Below are 13,549 nucleotides of genomic sequence, written 5' to 3'. Positions count from 1 at the left end.
TGCATGCCAAGACATGAAGCCGGATACAGCAAAAGTACACATTAGTCACAAAACTCACCCGCATCTCCAAAATAGACCACAAATTGTATATCATTCTCCAAAATAGACCACTGTTAAGTATTTAGTCAAATAAGAGTCCTAGTTTTTAGGATAGTTTGTTAATTGATTTAGTCAAGTTTGTTTCCTTATTTCTAGCTAGAAGTGGGCTGTAGTTTGTTACAGCACATTCGTTTTTCATTCTCTATTTATTTTACAGCATTTCACAAGGAATAAACAGTCATTTTCAGAACTTCTATTTGCTTCTATTCTGTTCCTGTTACATCTAACATTCTGGTATCAAGAGCAGTGACCTAAGAGATGGGTTCAGAAGCAAATTTTGCAGCAGCCTCCATTCCGAAGTTCGACGGCGACTACGATCATTGGAGCATGGTCATGGAGAATCTCCTTCGATCCAAGGAGTATTGGGTTGCTGTTGAATCAGGCTACACAGAGCCAAAGAGTAGAGATGGAATGACGGCAGAGCAAATAAAGAACCTGGAGGAGATGAAGCTGAAGGATTTGAAGGCTAAGAATTACTTGTTTCAGCCGCTTGACAAGTCAATTCTGAAGACGATCACGCAGAAGGAGACATCTAAAAAGCTCTGGGACTCCATGAAGTTGAAGTGTCGAGGCAATGCTCGAGTGAAGAGAGCTCAGCTCAATCGTCTACGGCGGGACTTTGAGGTCTTAGCAATGAAGCAAGGTGAATCGATCACTGATTATTTTGGTCGAGTAATGACGGTTGCAAACGACATGAGGAATTATGGAGAAGATGTGGATGATGTCAAGATCGTTGAGAAGATTTTGAGAACCCTCACTGAGAAATGGAACTATATTGTTTGTTCCATTGAGGAAGCCAAGGACATAGATGAACTATCTGTGGATGCCTTGCAAAGTTCTCTGCTTGTTCATGAGCAAAAATTCAAAGTAAGTGGAGAAGAGGAACATGCTTTGAAGGTAACTCATGAAGAAAGCTATGGTGGAAGAGGGCGAGGAAGAGCTACTTTTCGAGGAGGTCGGGGACAAGGCAGAGGCAGGGGCAGCCAACCGAGGAGTAAGGAAACAATTGAGTGTTACAAATGTCATAAGCTTGGACACTTCCAGTACGAGTGCCAAGCAAATTATGCTGGTTTGGAGGAATCAGAAGAGATGGTGCTAATGGCGTATGTCGACACGCTTGGAGACGATCGAGATGTTATGTGGTATATTGATTCTGGGTGCAGCAATCACATGTGTGGTGATTCTTCACTTTTTTGTGAGTTAGAAGAAGGGTTCAACAAGGTGGTTAGATTGGGGAATTATGCAAGCATGAACGTTTCCGGAAAAGGAAGTGTTCGATTGACAATAAAAGGAGTAAACCACCTTGTACGGGATGTCTATTATGTTCCCGGTTTGAAGAATAATCTTCTCAGTGTTGGGCAGCTACAAGAAAGGGGTTTTGCTGTACTAATGCAGTCAAATGAGTGTCAGATTTATCACCGCACAAAGGGTTTGGTATTCCAAACCAACATGACAGCAAATCGAATGTTTGTGTTGTTTTCGAGCACTAAATCAATCAAAAGTGAAAGCAAAGAAGAGTGTTTCCAAGCAACAACCGACGACACCGAAGACGTGGCTCACCTCTGGCACCGAAGATTTGGTCATCTCAGCTACAAAGGGTTGAAGACTTTGCAATAAAAAAGCATGGTGAGAGGCTTGCCAAGTTTCACGGAGGCTGAAATTGTGTGCACAAGTTGCTTGAAAGGGAAACAACATCGAGACGTAATCCCAAGGAGAAGTACATGGAGAGCGTCGGAAAAATTGGAGCTGGTTCATGCTGATATTTGCGGCCCGATTTCTCCGTTTTCAGAGGGAAACAAAAGGTATTTCATTTGCTTCATTGATGACTACAGTAGGAAGGCGTGGGTGTATTTTCTCGCTTGTAAGTCAGATGCATTCACTACCTTTAAGATGTTTAAAGCTCTTGTTGAAAAAGAAACGGGCATGTCCATTAAATGTTTAAGAACAGATCGTGGAGGTGAATTCACATCATATGAGTTCAAGGAATATTGTAAAACGAATGGAATCAAGAGGCAATTAACTGCTGCATATACACCGCAGCAGAATGGAGTCGCTGAGCGGAAAAATAGAACCGTGATGAATATGGTGAGGAGCTTATTGGTTGAGAAAAATGTTCCAAGAAAATTCTGGGCAGAGGCGGTAAACTGGGCACTATATGTTCTCAATAGATGTCCAACATCACCGGTGAAGGAAACGACGCCAGAGGAAGCTTGGTGTGGGGTGATACCTTCAGTTACGCACTTCAGAGTCTTTGGTTGTATAGCATATGCTCACGTACCGGATGCTCGGCAGACAAAGCTTGAAGATAAGAGTCGTTGTTGTGTCTTTTTTGGTGTAAGTGCAGAATCAAAGGCATATCGACTATATGATCCTACCTCTAAGAGGATTATTATCAGCCGCGATGTCGTCTTTGAAGAAGATGGGCAGTGGAATTGGGAGAAGAAATCTGAAGAAGATAACACGTTTGATTTGGAATGGGAAGATGGCGACGGTGAAGAGGTGGAGGATTCTGACGATGGTAGTGAAGAAGAAAACATAGCTTCTCCGGTGAGGGGCGAATCCAGTGATGGCAATGAAGAAAATGAAGTGACTCCTCCGATAACACCCCGAGTTAGAAGAGCACCAGCATATTTGAGTGATTTTGTCTCTGGTGAGGGTCTTTCAGATGAAGGGGAAGAGGTACAAACTCACTTAGCCTTGTTTGCTAGTGCCATTCATTCTGATCCAATTTCATTTGACGAAGCAGTAAAGGAGGAGAAATGGAGAACAGCCATGGATGCCGAAATGAGATCAATTGAGAAGAATGGAACGTGGGATCTTATTGAGCTGCCTATAGGAGCTAAAAGAATAGGAGTCAAATGGGTGTACAAAACAAAATTGAATGAGCTCGGAGAAGTGGATAAACACAAGGCTCGCTTGGTCGCAAAAGGGTATGCTCAGGAATATGGAGTTGATTATGAAGAAGTATATGCTCCCGTAGCTCGCATGGACACGGTTCGAATGATTTTAGCACTTGCAGCACAAAGAAGATGGTGTGTGTTTCAGCTGGACGTGAAATCAGCTTTCCTTCACGGGAAGTTAACGGAGAACGTGTACGTGGAGCAGCCAAGAGGTTATGAAATAAAGAATGAGGAACATAAGGTGTATAAGCTCAACAAAGCTTTGTACGGACTCAAGCAGGCACCACGAGCATGGTTCAGCCGGATTGAATCATATTTTCGGAAGGAAGGTTTTGGGAAGGAGGACAGCGAGCAAACTTTGTTTACGAAAGTCAACTAACAAGGTAAACATTTAATCATTAGCTTGTATGTTGATGATTTAATTTATACCGGAGATGATGAGAATATGATGATTGAATTCAAAGAGTCCATGATGAAGGAATTTGATATGACGGACTTGGGTAAGATGAAGTATTTTCTTGGTATTGAGGTAGTTCAGTTTGATGGTGGTATATTCATCAGTCAGTCGAAGTACGTGATGGAAGTGTTGAGACGTTTTGGAATGGAGCATAGCAATTCCGTTGAAAATCCAATGGTTCCAGGATTCAAAATCTCCAAAGATGAAAATGGTATTGAGATGGATAGTTCGTTCTTCAAACAGCTGATTGGGAGCATGATGTACTTGACCGCTACGAGACCGGATATAATGTATGCAGTAAGCTTATTAAGCAGGTATATGTCAAGGCCTACAGAACTTCATCATTCGGCAGCCAAGAGAATTCTACGTTACTTGCAAGGTACAGCAACGTTTGGCATTCTTTACAGAAGGAAAGGAAGTCATGAGTTGATTGGTTTTACTGACAGCGATTATGCCGGGTCAGTAGAAGATAGAAGAAGCACCTCGGGCTATGTTTTTATGCTTAGTGGAGCAGCAGTGACTTGGTCTTCTCGAAAACAACCGATCGTAACACTAAGCACAACCGAAGCTGAATTCATTGCAGCTGCAGGAAGTAGTTGTCAAGCAATATGGATGCAAAGGGTGTTAAAAAAGATCGGCTACATGGGCAGCGAGAGTACTGTCATCTTTTGTGACAATAGCTCAACAATTAAGTTGGCGAGGAATCCTGTGATGCACGGCAGGAGCAAGCATATTGATGTGCGCTACCATTTCTTACGAGAGCTAGTGAATGATGGAGTTGTACAGCTTCAGTTCTGTGGTACAAGGCACAAATAGCCGATATTTTCACTAAACCGCTCAAATTAGAGCTATTTCAGGAGCTAAGAAGGAGGCTTGGAGTGTGTGAACTACCACATGTTAACTAGCTGCAAATGCAGTCTAGTTCAAGGGAGGGAATGTTAAGTATTTAGTCAAATAAGAGTCCTAGTTTTTAGGATAGTTTGTTAATTGATTTAGTCAAGTTTGTTTCCTTATTTCTAGCTAGAAGTGGGCTGTAGTTTGTTACAGCACATTCGTTTTTCATTCTCTATTTATTTTACAGCATTTCACAAGGAATAAACAGTCATTTCCAGAACTTCTATTTGCTTCTATTCTGTTCCTGTTACATCTAACAACCACAAATTGTATATCATTCTTTGGTGAATATTACAACCAATACATGAAGAAAAAAACTTTAAAGTTAACAATGTACTTTTGAATTAGCTTTAGTTCTTATCCTATTACCGACTAACAACCTGGACTGAAAATTACTTTGACAGTTTTGAAAATGGATGAGAGACAAGCGCAGACGAAAACTTGCGCTTCCGAGTGAAGGAATGTCCAGGGTGCATCATTGTTAGGTTAAACTCTTGTATATCCTGTTTATATATCCAACGATACCCACAATTCGTAACCTCCACATCTAAACATTCATCCCTAACAACTTGAACAAGGATAATGTCGTTCATAATATCATAAGACCAGTCCTGCGGGAAATGGATTATTATCTGCCATATGTGATTTGATTTGACTGTAATAAGATCTCGGTCGAGGATTACTGGAAGACAGAAATTGTGGTATATCAGCGGATAGCCATGAACATTAGCAAACCGCAATGTCATCTCGGCATGGGGACTATGCGTAGAACTTCTTAACATTGTTGGATAACGAGGTGCGGCAGAAAATACAGCACAACATGCAAAGCCAATTATGTTCTTGTCATTCTCATGCTTTAAAGGAGATACCGATATTGAATCACCGGCACTCTGGTTGTTGAACCAACTCGGTATTTCACTTCCTGGAGTAACGATACCGATATCAAAGAAGGCAGGATATTCTTTGTTAGTTTGAATGATTTGTGTCATCCATGAAAATGCTTTTCTACTACATTGATCTGTCTTGCTCAATTTAGGACAGTTGAAAATGAGCAATCCTATTGCCTTCCCGTACTTGTTTACACAAAGACTGTGCTCGAGAGCAGTAAGAAAAGGAAGCAGAGGTAAAGACACCAACAGCTTGCAATGCTCCAGATTTAAATATACAAGTTTGGAAAGCTCCCTTAGACAAGGCAGTTTCACAAAATTGTTTCCCCCTATATTTAATCTTTCTATCCCGCGTAGACATCTGATTGCTTCTGGGATTTGGCGTAGACCACAAAAACTAATATCAAGTTCACGCAAACTAGATAAGCTAAGCAAGCAAGGCAACAAATGTATGTGTGTTGTGGGAGTTGGAAGCCAAGAATGGTAAGGCATCATGGTCCATTTGAAGTTGGAGGACGTTGATCGAAAATGTGATGCACTCTCTCTTTTACTCAAATTCCTTGGATTGTTAAACAACTTGGAACACCCTGACATATTTAGATCTTTAAGAGAGTTGAGACCAAATATGTTGTTGGGTATGTTTACTAGATTTTTGCAATCTTTTAAATTCAAGGAAACAATCTTTCTTAGAAGCCCAATAGATGGATCCAACTCTACAAGTTGTATACATCTTTCCAGATTTAACCGCTCAAGATTCGGGATCTCTCCAAAGTCTGGCATCTTTATTAGATTTTTGGAGTGGCTCAGATCCAAAGTTCTCAATTTCGGAAGATTCTGTGCGAAAGATCAACAAAAGGGAGAAAGAAATGAATCGTTTTAAACTTGTTAATGTTTATGAAAAGAAAATAATTGCACGAGAATTTAAAATACCTTCTTTCCTGTCAGGAAAATTGGCTTGATACTTTTCTCATTATTATTTCTCGTATATATAAAGGTTACATGGCTATATCGGTAATTACACTAAATAAATACATTTAAACTAATTCCTATTCACATCCGCCCTCAAATTGATGCTGCTGGTCAATGAGCATCAATTTGCTAACAAGAAACTGATGACGTGGACGCGGAACAGCCTTGGTAAGAATATCTGCAATCTGCAACTGAGTACTGACATGAGGAAGTGATATTATTCTGTCATCATAAGCGTCACGGATTGAGTGACAATCAACTTCAATATGTTTGGTGCGTTCATGAAAAACAGGATTCGCAACAATTTGGATGGCACTTGTATTGTCAGCATAAAGTGAAGTTGGCTCTATTTGAGGAAATCCAAGTTCAGCCAAACGACCACGAAGCCAAATTATTTCAGAACAAGCAGCAGACATGGCACGATACTCAGATTTAGTAGAAGATTTAGAGACTCTCGCTTGTTTCTTACTTTTCCATGAGATCAATGAAGAGCCAAGAAACATGCACCAACCAGTGACAGATCGTCGAGTATCAGAGCACCCTGCCCAATCGGCATCACTATAAGCACTCAATTTAGGAGGAACTCCAGTAGGAAAGAATAAACCACGATGAGAGCTTCCCTTCAAGTAACGAATTATACGTCGAACTGCTGCCAAGTGAAGGTGGCGAGGAGAGTGCATGAATTGACTTACTTGTTGAACAGCAAATGATATGTCAGGGCGAGTAATAGTCAAGTAATTAAGACCACCCACGAGTTGACGATACAATAAGGGATCATGCAACAGATCACCATCATCACGATGATATTTAACATTAACCTCAAGAGGAGTATCTACTGGATTAGCCGATTGCAGACCAGCCATAGAAATTAAATCTGTGGCATACTTGTGTTGATGGAGGAATATGCCCTTGGATGTAGAATGAACCTCAAGACCAAGAAAATAATGCAAATTACCAAGATCTTTCATATGAAACGCTGCTTGTAACTGCTGTTTAAGACTTTGAATGGAAGTATGATCAGAACCACTAATAATCATATCATCAACATACAGAAGAAGTAGGACAATTCCGGTAGATGTTCTATGAATAAATAGAGAAGAATCGTACTGACTCTGAGTAAAGGAAAACCCAAGTAGAGTGGAGCGAAATTTTTCATACCATGCTCTAGGCGCTTGTTTCAAACCGTATAAGGAGCGTTTAAGCTTGCACACACCCTTAGATGACGGAAATAAACCTTGAGGAGGAGTCATATAAATATCTTCCGCCAGGTCACCATGAAGAAAAGCATTTTTCACATCTAATTGATGAAGAGCCCACCCGTTAGAAGCAGCTATAGAGAGTACCGTACGAACAGATGTCATTTTGGCAACCGGTGCAAATGTCTCATCATAATCAATTCCATATTCCTGCTTGTTTCCTAAGGGAACCAAGCGAGCCTTGAAACGGTTGAGGGACCCATCAGAATTCAATTTCACAGAATACACCCATTTGCAGCCAATGGGTTCAACATCAGGAGGACAAGAGACAATATCCCATGTGAAATTCTCTTGAAGAGCTTGAAGTTCCTCATTCATTTCTTTTACCCAACGTACATCTTTAACAGCCTGTGAATAACAAGTAGGAATAGATATGCTAGAGAGTGTGGCAATCAGAGAAGTATGTGAGGAATCATACCTGTCTGGTGAATATCTATCTGGTGCTCGAGATATTCGACCAGAACGTCGTGGTTCAACCGTTACAGGATCAGGTGGCGGTTCAGCGTCGGGAAGGGGTGTGGGAACCTGTTGCTTGTGTTTTCTGACATATACATGACCTGGTTTATAGCGTTCTATAGATTGAGGCATAATAGAAAACTTAGGAAGAGTAACAATATCATTCATGACAAGAGAAACACATGGAAACATAAACTGATTATCAAAAAATGTCACATTCCTAGAAATACGAAAACGATGGTTAGTGACATCATAACACACAAATCCCTTATGAGAGTGACTATACCCCATAAACGCACATTGAACAGACTGCGCTCCAAGCTTATGCCTTTCAAATGGAGGTAAGTGAACAAAACAAACACATCCAAAAGTATGTAAATCATTATAATTAGGCTGAATTTTAAAAAGACGAAAAAAAGGAGAATCGAGATCAATAACCGTAGAAGGAAGACGATTGATCAAGAAGACAGCTGTGGAAAGAGCCTCCACCCAAAATCGGGGTGGTACAGAAGCTTGAAGAAGTAAAGTGCGTGTCACATCAAGCAAATGACGATTCTTGCGTTCTGCCATCCCATTTTGTTGGGGGGTATTGGGACAAGATCGTTGAGACAAAATGCCTTTTTGTTGAAGAAATTCTTGAAACTCACGAGACATGTACTCACCACCAGAATCAGAGCGAAAAATTTTAACACTTTCATGAAATTGAGTTTCAACATATGTCAGAAATTTCTTAAACATAGAAAACACTTCAGATTTAGATCGAAGAAAATATATCCAAGTAAAACGACTATAATCATCAATAAATGTGACAAAATATTTATAGTGAGCATGAGAAACTACAGGAGACATACCCCATACATCACTATGAATCATTTCAAAACAAGAGGAAGCCCGATAAGCACCAGACGAAAAAGGAAGTGTTTTACTTTTAGCTAATTTGCAAACAGAACATGAAAGAGAGGCATTAGAAACAACATTTTTATTTCCAACAAACCATTTTTAAATAAATGAGATAAAACAGCAGAGTTAGGATGACCCAATTTTCTATGCCAATCCTCATAAGAATTCAAAACATTATTACAAGCAAGAGATAAATGACTAGAAATAAACTGAAGTGGAAACAGTCTTCCCACTTTAGGCCCCTTCGCGATCACCTTCCCCGACACCTGCTCCTGCACAAGACAACCAACACGAGAAAAATTAACATTACAATTGTTATCCACCAATTGACCAACCGACAATAAGTTAGAAGCAAGTCCAGGTGATACAAGCACGTCACGAAAGTTAGAGTTTATGTCACCAACATCAGTGATAGAGAGTTTATTACCATCAGCAATTTGAATTTGCTGATTACCATCATAGGAATGTAAATTTTGCAAGTATTCAGAGGAACCCGTCATGTGATTGGATGCACCAGAATCAAGAAACCACGATTGAGAAGCATTAGAAGACTTACCCTGAATTCCCAAGGCTGAAAGAGCAGAAAGTACCATTTGTTGAATCATTTCAGTTTGTGGAACACCACCAGTAGAGGCACCAGTATTGAGAGGACTAATGGCAGAGTTGGTAGTGGCATGGAATGCCTGGGCTGGACGTTGTGCTGGTCGGGGAGGACGTGTGGGACAGTCAGAGATGATATGACCCTGTTGTTTGCAATAGTTGCAAAACTTCTTACTGCAGCTGCGAGCAACATGTCCAAATTGTTTGCAAGAAAAACATTGGACTTGTCGCATATCACGACCTTTTCCTCTACTTTGAGCAGCATCATGAGACATAGTTCCTTGAGTAAGCAGGCGTTGTTCTTCCCTAAGAAGTTCACCAACACAAGTATCCAAAGAAGGAACGGGACTCCTATTTAGCAAAGCACCTCTGACAACCTCAAATTCTGGACGAAGTTTCATGAGAAATTGATCTCGCCCACTTGTGTTGTAAACCTCTTGAACAATCGCGAGAGCGGTCTTAGGAACATTAGCATGTATAATAGCAGAGTGTTCTGCCCACAGATTTAAAAAACCAGAATAGTATTCTTGAATAGACAAATCACCTTGTTTGTAGTTGGCTATTTCTAACTCTAACTGAAAACGTTTTGCCGAATTATCCTGGTTGTAAATGCGTTTCAAATAATTCCACATTTCTTGAGCAGTTGAAAAAGAGCGTAAATTATTGATCATATGAGGATCAATATTGTTGAGAATCCAAGTAATGATTTGAGCATCTTTAGTTTCCCACGCGTCTAATGCACTTTTCTCCGTCGGTGCCTTAGAAACATCATCCAGATGACTCCATAATCTCTTTCCTTTAACATACATCTTGAACTGAAATTCCCATGCAGAATAATTTTTGCCGGTAAAACGGACACAAATTTTTTTTTCATTTTCCATAGCCATGTTAGGATAACTCTTTTTACTTCAAAGAATAGCAAAAAATCACGGTGCAGCAAATATTTATTTATTATTATTATTTAACAATAACAATGAAATAAATATTAACGTAAGTACCACAACAGTGAATGAACCAACAGTGAAATAACACCAACAATGAAACAACTTCAAACAGTAACACGAACAACTTGTGAAACCAGAAACTACGAGAAATTGAGAACAGACCAATCACTGAGAACAACAATCACAGAAACAGTCGCCGAAGATGCCAAAAACAGAGTCGGTTAGGGTAGAAAAACTGATTCGCCGAGAATACCGAACCAGAATCGTAAGTCACAATCTGCTAGTGAGCACCGAACAATTAACGATCACCGAAACAAATTCAACCACAAGCAAACAATCAAGAATCAATTGCGATAAACACCGCAACATCAACGACGAGATCACGAGACGGCAACCAAAAAATTTCGATTGATAAAGAAACGATTTCGAGACAAATGCGAACTAGGAACACGATTACAAGAGCGACCCAGTGGGGTGCCGCTGTTCAGCCAAAAAAGATTCACAGGTTTGATCGAACCCTTCTGATACCATGTCAGGAAAATTGGCTTGATACTTTTCTCATTATTATTTCTCGTATATATAAAGGTTACAGGGCTATATCGGTAATTACACTAAATAAATACATTTAAACTAATTCCTATTCACATTTCCTTCCCAGAGTTGTTTGATGCTGCTATACTCCAATATCAACTCAACAAGTTGATTAGGTTGAAAACTTGATGGCAAATACATGAAAGGATATTCGCACCACTCTATATATCTCAATTCGTTAGAAAGATAATTGAGGCTTCCTGATAATTTCACATACTTGATGATGAGCAATCTAATATTTGAAAAGTTATCGACTACCACTTCATCCTCTTCACTATAGTCATCATATTCATGATCCAAAACTATGGCTTCAACATGTTTTTCCTAGAGCATAGCAAAAAATGAAGGAAAAAAAACTTAAATACCTTTCAATACATTTAGTTTTTAAAAAATGGAAACAAGATTTTTTATATCCAAACAACTACTTTACCATATTGTCCATCATAACCTTGTCGAGTTGTTCGTCGAACCACAACCTTCTCCACTTTCTTGGCTCTTTGATTGAATTTTCTTGAGCAATTTTTCTGCCTAGCTCTTCCAACAGGTTATGCATTACAATCATTTCATCCTGAATGCTTATAAGTGATTTATCAACGAGAAGGCTTAATCCATTATCAGCATCAAATCCACAACAATCTAGAACATTTGTAACATACTTCTCCGTATGCATGTTGAAAAAACAAGCAATATGAAGAAATATTTCTTTTTCTGTTTCCTCTAGCCCATCAAAACTTAATCGCAGCACATCCATGACATCTTTGTTCGGACTTTCTCTCAATCTATCCAATGCACTTCTCCATTCAGAGATATCTCGACCATACAAAAATGAGCCTAATGTTGCAATTGCTAGTGGTAGGCCATTGGAATAATGTAGTATGCTATGCGCCAACTCTTCATAATTACTCATAATAACACGATCAAATTTGAAAGCTTTTCGACGCAATAATTGAAGAGAGTTACTCCAATTCAAAAGTGGAACTTGGTAAACTGCATCCATCCTATACTGTTTCAATATATGCTCATCTCTAGAAATGACAATGATTCTGCTTCCCTCACCTAGCAGTTCACGAGTCACAACTATTTTTTCTAGTTGTTCTACATGATCAACATTATCAAGAATCAAAAGGGACCTTTTACGACATAGCTTACTTCGCATCGACTTAGTTGCATTATAGAGATTGCACATTTGATGGTGTTTATCACCAAGAATTTGATTTTGAATTTGCTTCTGTGCACCAAGTGGGCCATGTAATCCATACATTTTTCTTACATCAATAATATCACAAAATGCACCAAATTGATGAGAGATTCTCTCGATTAAAACCATAGCAAGTGTTGTCTTCCCTATTCCTCCCATCCCACAAATTCCTACAGCACGGACTTCATCAAGTGAGTCCAATAGTAGAAATAACTCTTCAATACGAGAATCCATCCCAACTAAATCTGTTAAAACACTTGAAGATCTGCAATGCAATATATTTTTTATCCTTCGAACAATCTTTCTGATCCCTGCAGATTGTGATCTGAAAATTTAAGGAAGTTGACTAGTTACACCAAATCATCATATAAGGAAACTAAAATCAAATGTTCGACATATTATATTATATAGATCAATTCCAACCTAACGAAATATTTCAACAATTAAAACTAAACAAGAAGGAATAAAAATACAAAAAGTATATTTAGATGAACGAAAAAACATATTTAAATCTAAAAGATAGACTTAAGGGTACGATTACTTACTTATGGCGTAGATCCCATCCGGAGCAATTGGCAAGATGAGTTACAACTTTCCTCCATCTTTGCACCTTCTCAGATTGTTGCTGGAATCTTTGTTCATGTTTGACAAAGGCCTTACCATAAATTCCTCTTTGATGTCTCACGTCTGCAGGATCAACATCATAAAAAACAGGCAGAACCCATTTTCTAGACATTTGAGCGCATTCACATATCATTTCCAATTCCTGTAAGCACCATGTCGAATAAGCATAGTTCCTTGAGAATACCACAACGAAAACCCGAGAGTCTTTGATTGCACGAAGGAGTTCGGGTCCTATGGGTTCACCTTTTTGAAGATCATTTCCATCCCTAAATGCACTAATGCATTTTTTCTTCAAGGCAGTAAAAAGATGATCAGTGAAATTGAAGCGAGTATCTTCACCTCGGAAGCTGACAAACACGTCATAATAATTCCTCCTCTCTGGCAATCTCATCAGATCTGAAGAAGAGGAGCCGCTGCTGCTACTGCTAGCCATTTGAATAAGCTATATTTTAGAAGATGAAGATATATTGTAATATATATAGTAATCATAATCATTGTATAAAACAAGCATATATTTTAACGTTGATTTTCTCAGCACCTTCTCACACATACACGTTGGATTTTCATTCCTTGTTCTAATCTTTATGGCGTCATCAAACACCTGTGCATGACAACTTTCTGTTTACCAAGTCTGTGTAAGTATTAAAATATTTAACTCGTTTGCATTTTTCTGTAAACATCTCATGTGAGATATTGGATCGAACTCTAGTATTGTCGAAGGGTAGCTTCTTGGTTCGACAGAGTTAAGCATGAAGTTGAAGGATTGTTCACATG

General features: G+C 39.2%; 1 protein-coding gene across 1 annotated transcript; it reads right to left on the bottom strand.

Moving 5' to 3' along the window:
- Positions 1 to 4,615: 4,615 nt before the first annotated feature.
- Positions 4,616 to 13,276, bottom strand: LOC131602426 (disease resistance protein RUN1-like). The gene is made up of 4 exons (XM_058874532.1): positions 12,697 to 13,276; positions 11,384 to 12,476; positions 11,008 to 11,277; positions 4,616 to 6,071 (listed from the first exon to the last, which is right to left on the bottom strand). The coding sequence occupies exons 1-4, from the start codon at positions 13,206 to 13,208 to the stop codon at positions 4,743 to 4,745; spliced, it is 3,204 nt and encodes a 1,067-aa protein (XP_058730515.1). The 5' UTR covers positions 13,209 to 13,276; the 3' UTR covers positions 4,616 to 4,742.
- Positions 13,277 to 13,549: the final 273 nt, after the last annotated feature.

Source organism: Vicia villosa, linkage group LG5 (assembly GCF_029867415.1).
Source record: "Vicia villosa cultivar HV-30 ecotype Madison, WI linkage group LG5, Vvil1.0, whole genome shotgun sequence".
Classification (NCBI taxonomy): domain Eukaryota; kingdom Viridiplantae; phylum Streptophyta; class Magnoliopsida; order Fabales; family Fabaceae; genus Vicia; species Vicia villosa.
Note: the sequence above shows the minus strand (reverse complement) of the source record. Positions and strands in the feature narration are given on the sequence as shown.